Here is a 14,519-nt window from a genome sequence, read left to right on the forward strand (position 1 = left end):
GGAATAAATGGCTCTGTTCATTTTAGTTGTCAGATTAGAATATATGCTTAATAATGTAATGTTGTCACTTCTATCAACTATTACTTTTGAAGCTCTTGTGTCTTCTATTCTGATTCAAAGCCTGATGCTTACTCCATGTTGAAACAAAATAAATCAAGAAAGAATCATGTTCTTCAAGTGTGAATGGAAGCTTTATTTATTGAATGTTATTTTATAAGTATTGAGGGTAAGTAAAAAATTGCATCACTATTCACTAGTTCGGAATTTGTATAAGATATCATGAAAACAAGAAAACGATAGAGTCTAATATAAAATTAAAATTATGGTATGATCTTTATATGACTTATCTCCATTTAAAATCCTCTCAATATTTTTCTTCAGGTGGAGGCTCAACTATCAAACATGAGACAAAAAATGAGAATTAAAATTATAAAGAAAAAATGAATGATATTTTCAATTGTTGGGACTCGAAAATTGAGAGAGAAAAAAACTACTAAAAAGTAAAATAAAGAGGATTCAAATACTAAATTTAGATAAAAATTATTTGTCTGTTTTTTTTATTTTGAGGAAATTTATTTATTTATTTGGGACTAGCTATTTTTGCTTTTTAAAAAAGAAAATTGTATCTTCTATAATAATAACACTTTTTATTAAAAAAAACAAACATAAAATTTAAAAAACAGTTTTCACATTTTTTTCACAAACTTAAAAAATTCATCTAAACACACATTTTTTTGTTCTTTCGACAAAAAAAATAATAATTAAATCTTCAATTTTGAAAACATTCTAAATAGTTAGATCTTCATAAATTTAGTTCTTTTCTAAAAATACTGCTTTTTAGTGCTTCTTCAATTCCAAGTAAGCCACATCTGCAAAAAAAAAAAATTATAAGAACATACGCAAAATATTTTGATTATTTTCAGTTGGTTTCTTGCCACGATAAGCTTTTCATTGTGTGACTTTGATGCCTCTCTCTCTCTCATAATGAATAATTTTTTTTCATCGAAATAATTTATTTTAATTGATCATTTATCACTCTCTTTCATCTAAAATACAGTAAAATCGCCAAAGTCACCAAATCTCAAAAGCACCCAAATATTTTCTGACAAAAAATGGATGGTTAAACAGCTAGACATTTCTCATAAAGAACTAGCTGGGCAGTCAGAAAATTTTGAAAAAGGTTATGATTGTGTGTTAATATTTTAAGGAAAATGCTAAAGAGTGCTTTAGGATGATGGTTAGGGAAGCAAAAACAAAAATATTGTGTTGGAATTAAGAGAAAGGTGATGGATTCAGAAGTTTAAATAATATTGTTTCCAATGCAAAATTATTATTTTTAGTTTCATTAACAAGTATTTTTAAGACACATGTTAGTACGATCCTAATTTTAATGATAAGCTATATCCCCTTTATTTTAGCCGCGAACAATACACAAAACATGTTCTACTTCGTCTTCATTAGCCTTTGGAAAGAAGCAGTTGAAACCATTTGAAAGACATGTTCTAAAATATTTTTGTCAAACATGTTACCATCAAGATGCAAGAACAAACCCTTCTTAATACAAATGGTTCCATTTCCAGCAATAATTAACCACTTTTCAATCAAATAAGGCGTAAAGCGTAGTATGTAAGTTATAGATTCTTAGGAGGACATGGGGAAATAACAATTACCAAGGTAACTAACTATATTTAAAATGTGATGTATAGAAGAAAGAAAGAAACTTGGTATGGTTTATCTTGATAGTTTTACCGCTAAAAATGAATCCTAAGTCCTATGGATGATGCTTAACTTGGGAATACGATTTCTGGAGTTCGTTACAATGATGCTTAACCAGTGAACAATTAATCTAGTTGATAATTCTTACAACTTCGTAAATCATTCTGAAGATTTTAACTATACGCAATGTTATCCAATATTATGTGTATGCAAATAATATAAGGGTATTGTTAACAAGGGCACATGTTAAGAAACCCAAAAGAAATAATATTCTTTTAAATTGTGTGCATTCAATTTATTAAAAAGTTAAAGATTAAATGTAATACACACCTTCCAATAAACCATTTCTATATTTGATTTATTAACTTGTGCCCTCCTTAAGGGCGAAGGGCACAAGTTAGCATTTCTCAAGATATAAATCTATTCTTGACACAAATGGTTCCATTTCCAGCAACAATGGTTCCATTTCCAGAAATCGTATTCCCAAGTTAAGCATCATCCATAAGTCTCTTTTTTTCGAATTGGTCCCCTAACTATTAAACGTTTCAAAATGGTCATTTATCTTTATTTTAATCATCAATTTGGTCCTATTTTATTAATTTTAAACTCCTTAAAAAGAAGACCGTTGGATAAAGGATGTCCATCAGATCTAACAGTGTATCACCAACACATAATTTATATTCCTCTTCCTCTTCTTCTTCTTCTTCTTCTTCTTCATCTTCATCTTCATCTTCTTCATATAACCATCATCATCATTCATGAACCAAAAATCCTGAAAAATCATGAATCAAACCTAGCAACTAACAAACACAAAAAATCAAACTCAATTGTTTCCCCTCTTTCAGGTTGATTAAGCAAAGCTCACATGGTTGTCATTTTTTGTATTTTTTCTTATAATCTCATTACTGTTACAAGGCAGCATTTTATTTGCTGAAAAACTTCAATGTTGATAAAAAAAAAGGACAACCTATGTATAATTTTATTTGAAAGGGCAATCTATGTATAATTTTATTTGAAAATCGTACATTATTGTAGTTTCTATTAGCAATCATACAAAATAATAGACTCATGAATTTTTCAACTTAGAAACCGTACCCTTATTTTCTAAAAACTCAAGGATTGTTACATGCCATGTATGTATTATCTAGCAATTTGAAGGTGCTTCTTGAATTGATACTGATTTCACTTGTGGGTTTCTTCTCCAATTCAATGTTCATGGGTTCCCCCTTCTTCTCTCTTCTATGTGTTGTCAACAATGGTAGTAGTGGTGTCATTCATGTTGGATGCTCATGAAAGCTGAGATACCACCTTTGGTACTTCCTTTATTCCTTAGTTTTGAATTTTGTTGGGGTTCTTCTAGTGTTGATGAAAGAGGGGTAAAAAGGCTATTGTTGATTTTTTGACATCTGAAAGAGGAGAAACAATTGGGTTTGATTTTTTGTGTTTGTTAGTTGCTGGGTTTGATTCATGATTTTTCTAGGTTTCTGATTCATGAATGTTGATGATGGTTACATGAGGAAGATGAAAATGAGGAAGAAGAGGAAGAAAGCAGTATAAATTATGTGTTGGTGATACACCGTTAGATCTGATGGATCTCCTTTATCCAAATGTCTTCTTTTTAAGGAGTTTAAAATTAATAAAATATGACCAAATTAATAATTAAAACAAAGATAAAGGACCATTTTGAAACGTTTAATAGTTAGGGGACCAATTCGAAAAAAAGAATTAAGTTAAGGGACCAAATAATTAATTAAGCCTATATTTTTAGAACGAGTTGTGCTATATGGCACGAGAGCCATGATGCACGACTATTTCACGACTCAGCTTTTTAAAATGACTCACGTATATCTTCCGTTCTGCCTTTCTTATTTCTTATGTTTTCTTTAAATTCATAATACACGGAAGCCTCAAATATGGATTGTAGTGCAACTCTTCAATATTGGAATCCCTGTGCTTCTTCAAAAGGAAGAATTAAAACCTCCCACCGAGTATTATGGATTGGTTTATGCCGCCACCACAATCTAAACAACTCTTTGTCATTGTTGTATTTCATCGCCGATGTTGTTATGTTGCCTCTCATCGCCGTCGTTGCCGTCTTCGTTGTTTCCTCTTGTTATGGTCATCGTCTCCGTCGTTGCCTCTCGCCGTCATCGTTTTACCAGTTCTCACTCTCTCTCTCACCACAAACATCTCTGCATTTCTCACATGGTTCTCTACCACTACCATCTCTATCTATTAGCATATCAACCACTGGTCACAAGGAGTAAAAAACTAGCGAAATCGGTGAATGTCATAAGTGGAACAGAATCATAGGAAAACCATAATAGAGGAAGCAAGATGGGTGGTGGGTGGCACACAAGAGAAGAGAGAGAGAGAGAGAGAGAGAGAGAGAGAGAGAGAGAGAGAGAGAGAGAGAATGGGTGATCAAAATAGAGTGGAAATGAATTCGTGCAATTTGCACGACAGCTGGTGTCGTGCACTTTATCATTTTCCTTTTAGAACAATTCCCAATAATGGTGCTTATTTGGGAATACAAATTTCTGGAGTTGATTATGTAATGATTAGCTAGCAGCTTCCTAAATCATTCTAAAGATTTTCATGACACAAGTTAATGACACAACTTCCCATGCCTAAAGGTTGCAATTATTCTTCATAGAGAAATAGTGTACGAGCCGAGAAGACTTTCATTGCCTTGAATTCTTTCTCGAACCACCATCAACTTACAAAAGGAGAAAATGAGACCATTTTAAGACTCGTCTTGTTGTCCCCAATATGTTTCATCAATTGGAATGTAAATTCGTTGTTATCTCGTTGAATCATCTCTACATATGTCTTGAGCGCTGTTGGACCATCTACAAAAATCGTCCCCTTCACCCTTTAACCTGGTGAGTAATTCATCATCACTTTTCTTCAATTTTTCAGAACTCTAATCTTTACTCAACAAACCTGCCAAAACATCAAAACCACGAGGGACACAAGTTAATGACACAACTTCCCATGCCTAAGGGTGTGTTTGAAACTGCTGATTGTTCAAGGATGGAAAGCTTGCAGCAAGGAAAGATTCTTGATTTTTGTGCTTCCATCGTTTGGTTTGGTCAAATACAAGCAAGGAAAGAAACTTTCTGCTGGGTCCCACATGCAAAATGTTTCCCCTCTGTTTTGAACGGAAAGCCTTGGAAATCCTGAAATGACATAAATGTCTCCACTATATATTTTTTTTAAGCCACTTCTCTTTATCAACCATAAATTTTATCAACACAATATCATAAATTCGTTCTTGTCACCGAACTTTAACAAGTTCCTGCCTGTGCGCAACAACACATAGATCTGAATTTTTGGTACAATAAAGAAGAGGGCGACGGAGCGGCGGTTGCAAGAGGATGAGGCGATTGTTGTAAAAGGAGGAAGCAACGAATCATAGGCTTTTGTTTTCTTTTTCACTTTCCCCTTTGTGTAAATTGGAATTTCGATTGCAATTGTGTTTGTTTGTAATGAGATGTATTGGTGGTTTGATGATGAGAAATGGTGTAGTTATTAGTTGAAGAAGTGCTTATGAGAAGAAGTGCTTTTGAGTAGGGTGATTGGTCCGGTGCTTCTCTGAATTGAGTTGGAAGCTTTACCACATATCTATTACGGGAGAGGAAAAATGTTATAGTCTAGTTTCAAAGCTTTTAATCCATGCTTAATCATCTTCTTCAAGATCTTGCTTCAGTTAGTGTTTTTTCAAGATAAAATTGTGAATTTTTCCACCTTTTGCTTTTAAATCTCAATCATGAAATTTTATAACATAGAGTTGATTCAAAAGGTTGGATCTTGCTTGAGGAAGGATGCCTGCAATACTTATTGGTTTGGTTGAAGAAGGCTTGTTCAATTTTCCCCCTTTTCTATTTTTATGTATTTTTTGTTTAATTAAAATTAAGTTTTTATTTTAATTACAGAAAATCAATTTTCGAAACAAAAAAATTGGTTTTTTAATTTAAAAAATAATAAAATTCTTCATGTTTAATAGTTAATTTTTATTTTTAGATAGACTATGTTTTGGCTTAAATATTCTTTTGGTCCCTTAACTTATTTTTTGGTCTCGTTTTGCTTCCTTAACTATTAAAAGTTTCGTTTCGGTCCCATAGCTTATTTTTGGGTTTTCTTTTGGTCCCTTAACTATTAAAAGTTTCGTTTTGGTCCCTTAACTTACTTTTTGGTTTCGTTTTGGTCCCTTAACTTATTTTTTAGTTTCATTTTGGTCCCTTAACTCTAATACATTCATGCTAACAAAAAGGACCAAAGTGGTTGACGGAGGAAGAGTTAAGGGACCAAAACGAAACCAAAAGTAAGTTAAAGGACCAAAACGAAACTTTTAATAGTTAAGGAACCAAAACGAAACCAAAAAGTAAGTTAAGGGACCAAAACGAAACTTTTAATAGTTAAGGGACCAAAACGAAACCAAAAAATAAGTTAAGGGACCAAAAGAGTAATTAAGCCTTGATAGTTTATTGGTCAAATGCATCTAAAGGTCCTTTAAGTTTTTCGTTTTTCCCAAAGTCGTCCTTTAAGTTTCAAAAGTCCCAAACAAGTCCTTTAAGTTTCAAAAGTATCAAACAAGTCCTTTTAGTTTTTGAATCGTTTCAAACAAGTCCTTTTAGAGGATGATGGTGATGATTTAGATGTTAGCAACAAAGAGCATTATCCACCATTTATCATGTTTAGATGACTAATTTTAAGTGGGTGTTGGGAGCCAGATTTGATACCAAAGATGAGTTCAAGGAAGCAATTACCAACTATGCTATCTACAATAGGACTTGTTTGAAACGATTCAAAAACTAAAAGGAGTTGTTTTGGACTTTTGAAACTTAAATGACGAATTTAGGAAAAATGAAAAACTTAAAGGACCTTAGATGCATTTGACCTAAAAACTATGCACCAAGTAACCGTGAGACAGTCTCTGATAATTCCTCCACATGATGTACATTTCCCGAGCTTGCGATGAAAGAACATCTAAATTTACATTCATTGAACCATTTCGAGGAGTTCAATCAGCATCGATTAAATGAAGCGCCTTCTGAATTTTGCTTTGAAAAATTATTTCTTCAAGCGAGACATGGAAATAACTGATTTTTGAATAAAAACTCCTCGGAAGACGAGTGTTTATTAAATGCTTAATTGGACTTTTGGACCCATATCTTTCCAAAAGTTGCGGTTATGGACCCCTAACTAATTTAAATACAAAACAGCCCCCTATGTTTTGATTCTTTGGCAGTTTTGGACCCCCAAAGCAACAAAAAAAAAATTTGACCTGGCACCCACTTAGGGTGCCACGTCAGAGCTGACCGAGTCAACAATGGACTAGGGGTCCAAAACTGCCAAAGAATCAAAACATAGGGGGCTGTTTTGTATTTAAATTAGTTAGGGGTCCATAACCGCAACTTTTGGAAAGATAGGGGTCCAAAAATGCAATTAAACATTTATTAAAGAAGACAATATCATTTCTATCTTTTCAAATTTCATGAGCAGCCTACACCCAAAGCCTGTGGAATATAAACTTAATGAATGACGTTTTTAATATTGTGTAAAAAAAAGCTTCTAAAAGTAGAAAAAAAAAAATCCTTATGTTTAGTAAATGGGGGTAAGATCGTGATAATGTATTATAATACTCTTCCTCATTCTGTAGTTCAAAAAATTATTATTCGTAGGGTATCTACATTCGTATATGCATGGATAACAACTTTGTATCATACTCGTATATGATGTCCGCATTTTATGCAACATCGATGCAACATTTTCTAATACTATCGAATACAGAATACCCTTCGGTTGGTTTCTACTGCATTAGCAGGTGAATCTTGCTCACCACCTGGCTAGAGCAGCTGTATTCACATCAAGTCCCAAAATATTTTATCACCCCCTCCATGTATTGACCGACCCTTTAATTTAGTATGTATTAACCAGTAGAAAGACTTTGTTGCCAAAAAGGATGTTTTTCAAGTTTCTCAATCATGTTTTAAAGATTTTCTTATGCTGAAAAATCATCAATATGAGCATCACTATTTAAAGACTCGCAATCTTTAACAACAACATTCATACTTTCACCATGAACATTAACACAAGCAACGCGTTTAGCAAGAACATACAAATTAATTATTCCATCATTCTTTAACTTGACTTTCCCATCAATCATACAATACATTGATATAATTTCAGAGTAACGTTTTTCTTTGAGAATGTAAAAAAATCTCAGAATATGACCAACAAATAGAAACACACGACAAATCACAATCAATACCCAACTTTTACTCAAAATCATCTCATGAGATCCAAAAGAATCAAACATTTTGGATCCGGACATTAATGTTTTCTAAAATAACTTTGGAAAATCGAAAATCATGATTATAAATCCTAATGTAATAAAAAAAAAAAAAACAAACTTTGAAGTGTAAAAAGCAAATTGGGCTCGGGCTTGGGCTTCTCATGTAAGTATAGAATAAGAATTCCAAACCCAATAAATATAGTTTCTTCACTCCAATTCCATTCCATTCCACATTGTGATCCTTTCTTTCTTCTAACCGCAATGTCACAGCGGCTGCGTATGGATGATGATTACACACCGATCAATGATCTACCAGACACATATCTTCATCAGATTCTCTCATTTGTCTCGATAAAAGACGTCGCCATCATAACCATGCTCTCAAAGAGGTGGTATTCAGTTTTCCTCTCACAACCCATCCTCAATTTGGATGACAGCCACTTTCGAGATCCTTCCACCGTTCGCAAATTCTTCGAATCCATGATAGCCGCTCGTGATAATTATCACCCGCCGATAAGAATCCCATTGTCTCATTCAACCTCAAACGTCACCACCAAATTCGTTTCTGCTGCACTTAATAGAGGACTTCAAATTTCCCTTCTTTGGTTCTAAATACCAAAACCTTGACATTCCTCAAATTGAAGAGCGTAACAATCTTACGAGATCCAGATGTTGATCTCCCGTTACTCAAAGTCCTTCACTTGGAATCTGTTACTTTCGGACGTCCTGTTTACCTCAGCAAAATTCTACTTGCCTGTCCCATTATACACGATTTGGTAACAAAGGATTTAGCACTAACGAGACTTATTCGTACTCTGTCGGGTAGTAGACCTATCGATACAAGCTTATCCAAATTGGTTAGAGCTAACATTTCTGGTTTGCATATTTATTTTGATCAGCTTCATAATGTGGAGCATCTGCGCCTACATATGGTATGTTATGTATCATATTCATATCAAAGACTAAACTAAAATATTTATTTATTCAAATGATTTCTATCTTATTTCTAACTCATGCAGACTTGGCGATATAATATATCTGCCATCTTTCACAATTTAACCTACCTCGACCTTACATTTGACCTCCCTCCTCTACTGCGGGAGACCAGGAAGGCCAAGTGGATCTGGCTGTTAAACCTGCTTTATAAGTTTCCCAAGCTTCAAACTCTTATCATTGATGAGGTCTTTCATTTTAAATTTTTGTCCTGTTTATTTATTTATTTATTTTCGGTACCACATTTCAAAAAAAATAAGTTCAATTCTGTATAGGTTGATACTTACAACAATGATGTTGCTGGAGAATGGGAGGACCGAGAAAAACAAATTGTACCAGATTGTCTTTTATATCATCTTACAACATGCTCACTTAGAAGCATAAGAAGCATAAACTGTGAGCTTCAGTTTGCAAAATATATCATGCAGAACTCAGGAGTATTGACAACTATGAAGATTCAGTTTGCCAAATCTGCAGAGACCGCTTCAAAGCACCAAATGTTCAATGAACTATCTTCTTTGTGCCCAGCCCGCAAATGTCAACTTTTATTTATTAATTTGAATGATAATTGATATTGCATGTGTGCATGCAATTACAACAACTTTTAAGCTTTTCACCAACATTGTAATAACTCTAATAATTTTGAGACTTTGTGTACAATAGTTTATCCTTATAACTTTTATGATATATGCTTTAGAAATGTTGATCTCTCTTTGGATTCTATATCTGTAACTATATCTCTCTGTCTTCACCCGACAATTAGTCATAATAAGGTGATTTTAGTCATAAATATGCAACCAAGGCTATTGTTGTATGTATGAGCTCGCCTCCTATGAAACATCACATTCTGTCTCAGAATCTATACCAAACCCGAAGGTAAGATCAGGTGAGCAGTCTAAGTAACTTGCAGAAAGAGGCTCGAATAGGTTCCCAGAGATGTTTACAAGAAAAGAAAAAATTCTGGACTTCATCCCTCTGATAGAGTTGCTTGGGAAATAATCATTGCAATTCAAGAGGACTGTGTCTCGTCTTTCCTTTCTGTTTCAATTGCTGTGGAATGGATGCTTACATGTGAATCACTGTAAGATCAAAGCTTACTTTCATCGCCGATGTGAAAAGTCTCAATTAAGGTATATAAACGAGTTGGTCATCATATTTAATATTATCTCAGAAGCCTATATTTAATAAATAGTTGAATATAATATTCATAATTTATTGTTTTATTCATTATCTAGTATGTCATGCTTGCAAACTCTTGACCTAAGTTTCTGCAATCTTCTTCAAGTCCCTAATGCAATTGGGTTGTTGCATTGCTTAGAAATGCTAAAGTTAGGGGGGAACAATTTTGTGACACTACCTTCTAGCATGAAATAACTTTCCAAACTTAGAGAATTGAACTTGGAGCACTGTAAGCAGCTGAACTCCCATCAAAATTTGTTTGGCCATTAAGACAAACACTTTCTGTTCATTATGGATTATATATTTTTGACTGCCCCAGTTTAATTGACATGGAATGCTGTTATAAAATGGCTTTTTCTTGGATGATACAACTCCTTAAGGTGCCTACACCATCCTTTTCCTCTTGTCTATATTTATTTTTATGTGATTAAACTAACAAATACATACATTAATTATAAGTTAAAAAAATACATAACTAATTTATTTATCTGGTATCAGGTGCGCATGAAATCCAATCCCCTAAGGGGTCGGACTGATGATATTGTTATTCCCATAACACAAAATCCAATGTGGTTCAACAAACAAAATGTGGGTAGTTCAATAAGCATGAATACATTACCCATTATTGATGACACCAATTGTATAGGCGTTGCTTGCTACTTAACTTTTGTAGCACATGATGATCCAACTAATTTAGGTGAACAAAGGTCACCTCATATTGGGTTGGTTTTCCAAAGTAAACAACATTGTCGCTCTACGTACAAATACTCCCATGCATCTTGAAAACGATCTGGTCACTGTTGACTTAGAACACATGTTGCTAATTTTTCTCCCTAGGGAATCATTTATGGAGTATATCACAAGTGGACAACGTGGGTGCTTTCCCCAGAGAATTATTAAATTGGAAGGTTATGCTGTGCATCCCCCCAGATTGCATTTAGAGGTCAAAAATTGAGGTTATCGATGGATATTTAAGGAGGATTTGGAGCAATTAAACCCACAAATGATGTACGGTGGAAATTCCTCGGTTCAAAACAAGTACTCCCTCCGTCCTTAGTATAAACATATTTCAGTTATGCCTACTTCTCGCTTTCAGTGCTGCATCAACCCACTAATTGGAAGACAATGCCAATCAATAGGGGGATGGTAATGGAAATCCAAATAAGTTGGTCAAGTAAAAGGAACTCCCATAGTGTGAATCCCATTGGAGTAAGGGATGAGACCGTGTCAATTTCACGGTTCTCTCCCTCCTCACAATTAGAATGACTCTACCTTCCCAGACACTTTGGAACGGTCCTAGAAAGGAGTTGATGTCTGAGGAACGGTCCTCTCTCTGTCTTGTGGGGTTGAAACCCCTTCTTCTCATATCCTCATTGTGATTATAAGTTTGTGGGGTTGTACTGGAAAACTGCAAATTGTTAAAAATTATAATAATTTATGTAACTAAATAGAACACTCCTTTAATTTGCTGAAAAACAATATTTGGAAGAAATATATTAGTACTACAAAAAATCAAGATCTCATTATCATGGTGTGTTCCTTTTTCATCCTCTTGAGAGTTGAGAATACCAGTTTCATTGTTTATTTATTTACCAGCTGAAAACATGTTATGAAAGGCTAAATTACATTTTTGATCATCTAACTATTTAATTGGTATCAGATTGGTCCTCTAACTAAAAATTAATTTATTTCGGTCCTCAAAGTCCGATATCAATTAAATAGTTAGAGAATCAAAAAGGTAATTAAGTCTGTTATGAAATCCTGAAATTCTCTAAAATTTAAATCAATTGAAACAAACATCTATATATAATCATCTCAGTAGTTTACATACAATGAAATATCTTCTCACACTAATATCATCTGTCCTACCACATGTCCGTGTCGGCATTGTCTGTCCTACCATGAACTAACGAATGCAATGTAAGATCGAATCATGATATCATCAAAAATGCAATTCTCCAAACCATACCAATTGAATTGAAAAAAGTTTAATATACGCATTGAAACCAAATCAAATCAAATATCACACACATTCACAAATCAACCCCCTAACTAAACTTGTTGCACATTTCATTTCATTTCAACAAAAGCCACACCTACATCACAATTTATTATATTCCCTTTTCTTCACTTCACATATTACATAACAATTTCTTTTTCCAAAAAAACAACAACAACTCGATGGAAGTAATTGGAGATTTTCTTCGTAGTTTCTCTCTCATTAATCACAAATCATACAAACACCTTTTTCTTCACTATTGCATTATTATTATTCTACTTCATCTTTTTCTCCTCCTTAATCAACTATTTATTATTTTGGTTTATCTTACATTGCATTCGTTAGTTCATGGTAGGACAGACAAATCAAGATCTCATGGTGTGTTCCTTTTTCAATAAAAAAAACTGGTTTCCTGAATATTATGTTCTATGTATGTAATTAATAGGTAGTCTAAACAGATACAAAAAATTGATACAGACACAGACACATAAACACCGGTAATAAGTTAACAAAATAGAAGTTATTGAATGTAACCACATGTATCAGTCACATATAGAACACCAGACACACTTATAATTTAAAGTGTCAGTGCTACATAACTAAACACATAAGAAAACTTTAAATTTAACCTTACTATGGTATCCTGTGATGTTCTGTAGGAGTTCTTCTGACTTCCCACAAGTGGAGTGGATCTTCCTCTCATCCTGCTAATATAAACCAAAATTAAATACTAACAAGTTGTTATCATCAAACAATGGTTATTTCAATTGCCACTCTATTCTTTTATAGACATAAATTCAATTTTTCTTTTGTATATTCCCCTGCCGTATCCTAAAAAAAATTGTTATTAAATCAAGAATGTGATAGACTTACATTGGCTCTAGAAGAGTGATAGATCTGAAAAACACAGGAACTTCATTGAATTCATGAGGATTATTGGAAGTGTGAGGAGGAGCATCATAGGCTCTAGAATCTGTTCTCCGGAGCCGCGGCAAAGGCGTAAAATTGTTCATGTTTCGGCTCATCGTTTCAGCTTCCTCCTCAATTGATCATGCATGCATATATTCTTTTCTTATTTAGAGGGTGTGAATATTGCTTCACTTGTGGACTTAAGGAATAAATGGCTCTGTTCATTTGAGTTGTCACTTATCACTTCTATCAACTCTTACTTTTGAAGCTCTTGTGTTTTCTATTCTGATTCAAAGCCTGATGTTTACTGCATGTTGAAACAAAAGAAATCAAGAAAGAATCATGTTCTTTCTTCAAGTGTGAATGGATGCTTTATTTATTGCTTCAAGTAAGCCACATCTGCACAAAAAAAAATATATATATTATATAAGAACATACGCAAAATATTTTATTTATTTTCAGTTTGTGCCTTGCCACGAAAAGCTTTTCATTGTGTGAAGAAAAATGGATGGTTAAACAGCTAGACATGATTCTCATACAGAACTAGCTAGGCAGTCAGTAAATTTGAAAAAGGTTATGATTGTGTGTTAATATTTTAAGGGAAATGTTAAAGAATGTCTTAGGGTGATGGTTAAGGGAAAAAAATAGAAATATCGTGTTGGATTTAAGTGAAAAGTGATGGATTCAATAGTGTTCAAATACTGTTTCCAAAGCAAAATTACTATTTTTAGTTTCATTAACTTGTCAGTGTGACCCTAATTTTAATGATAAGCTATATCCCCTTTATTTTAGCTGGAAACAATACACAAAACTGATTTCTTTCAAAAAAAAATATACACACAAAACTGATCAATCTAATTCATTAGCCTTTGGAAAGAAGCAGGTGAAACCTTTTGAAAAACATGTTCTGAAATATTTTTGTCAAACATGTTATCCTCAAGATGCAAGAACAACCCTTCTTGACACAAATGGTTCCATTTCCAGCAATCTAATTCATTAGCCTTTGGAAAGAAGCAGGTGAAACCTTTTGAAAAACATGTTCTGAAATATTTTTGTCAAACATGTTATCCTCAAGATGCAAGAACAACCCTTCTTGACACAAATGGTTCCATTTCCAGCAATCTAATTCATTAGCCTTTGGAAAGAAGCAGGTGAAACCTTTTGAAAAACATGTTCTGAAATATTTTTGTCAAACATGTTATCCTCAAGATGCAAGAACAACCCTTCTTGACACAAATGGTTCCATTTCCAGCAATCTAATTCATTAGCCTTTGGAAAGAAGCAGGTGAAACCTTTTGAAAAACATGTTCTGAAATATTTTTGTCAAACATGTTACCCTCAAGATGCAAGAACAACCCTTCTTGACACAAATGGTTCCATTTCCAGCAATAATTAACCACTTTTCAATCAAATAGAGCATAG

General features: G+C 33.5%; 2 protein-coding genes across 2 annotated transcripts; one reads left to right on the forward strand and one right to left on the reverse strand.

Annotated features, from left to right (window-relative positions):
* Window positions 1–8,278: 8,278 nt before the first annotated feature.
* Window positions 8,279–9,697, forward strand: LOC11443901 (putative F-box/FBD/LRR-repeat protein At4g13965). The gene is made up of 4 exons (XM_024780672.1): window positions 8,279–8,476; window positions 8,599–8,949; window positions 9,037–9,198; window positions 9,286–9,697. Exons 1-4 carry the CDS (start codon window positions 8,279–8,281, stop codon window positions 9,580–9,582), a joined length of 1,008 nt encoding a protein of 335 aa, XP_024636440.1. The 3' UTR covers window positions 9,583–9,697.
* Window positions 9,698–10,566: 869 nt separating this feature from the next.
* Window positions 10,567–13,468, reverse strand: LOC11446278 (uncharacterized). The gene is made up of 3 exons (XM_024781578.2): window positions 13,062–13,468; window positions 12,823–12,892; window positions 10,567–11,597 (listed from the first exon to the last, which is right to left on the reverse strand). Exons 1-3 carry the CDS (start codon window positions 13,211–13,213, stop codon window positions 11,322–11,324), a joined length of 498 nt encoding a protein of 165 aa, XP_024637346.1. The 5' UTR covers window positions 13,214–13,468; the 3' UTR covers window positions 10,567–11,321.
* Window positions 13,469–14,519: the final 1,051 nt, after the last annotated feature.

The sequence above is a fragment of the Medicago truncatula genome, chromosome 4 (assembly GCF_003473485.1).
Source record: "Medicago truncatula cultivar Jemalong A17 chromosome 4, MtrunA17r5.0-ANR, whole genome shotgun sequence".
In the NCBI taxonomy this organism is placed as follows: domain Eukaryota; kingdom Viridiplantae; phylum Streptophyta; class Magnoliopsida; order Fabales; family Fabaceae; genus Medicago; species Medicago truncatula.

Coding starts and splice junctions, on each gene's coding strand:
- LOC11443901 (XM_024780672.1), top strand. CDS start 8,279: ATGTCACAGCGGCTGCGTATGGATGATGATTACACACCGATCAATGAT. Junction 8,477..8,598: donor ACTTTCGAGATCCTTCCACC/GTTCGCAAATTC, acceptor TGCACTTAATAG/AGGACTTCAAATTTCCCTTC. Junction 9,199..9,285: donor AAACTCTTATCATTGATGAG/GTCTTTCATTTT, acceptor AATTCTGTATAG/GTTGATACTTACAACAATGA.
- LOC11446278 (XM_024781578.2), bottom strand. CDS start 13,213: ATGAGCCGAAACATGAACAATTTTACGCCTTTGCCGCGGCTCCGGAGA. Junction 12,893..13,061: donor ATCACTCTTCTAGAGCCAAT/GTAAGTCTATCA, acceptor TTATATTAGCAG/GATGAGAGGAAGATCCACTC. Junction 11,598..12,822: donor GAACATCACAGGATACCATA/GTAAGGTTAAAT, acceptor AACAATTTGCAG/TTTTCCAGTACAACCCCACA.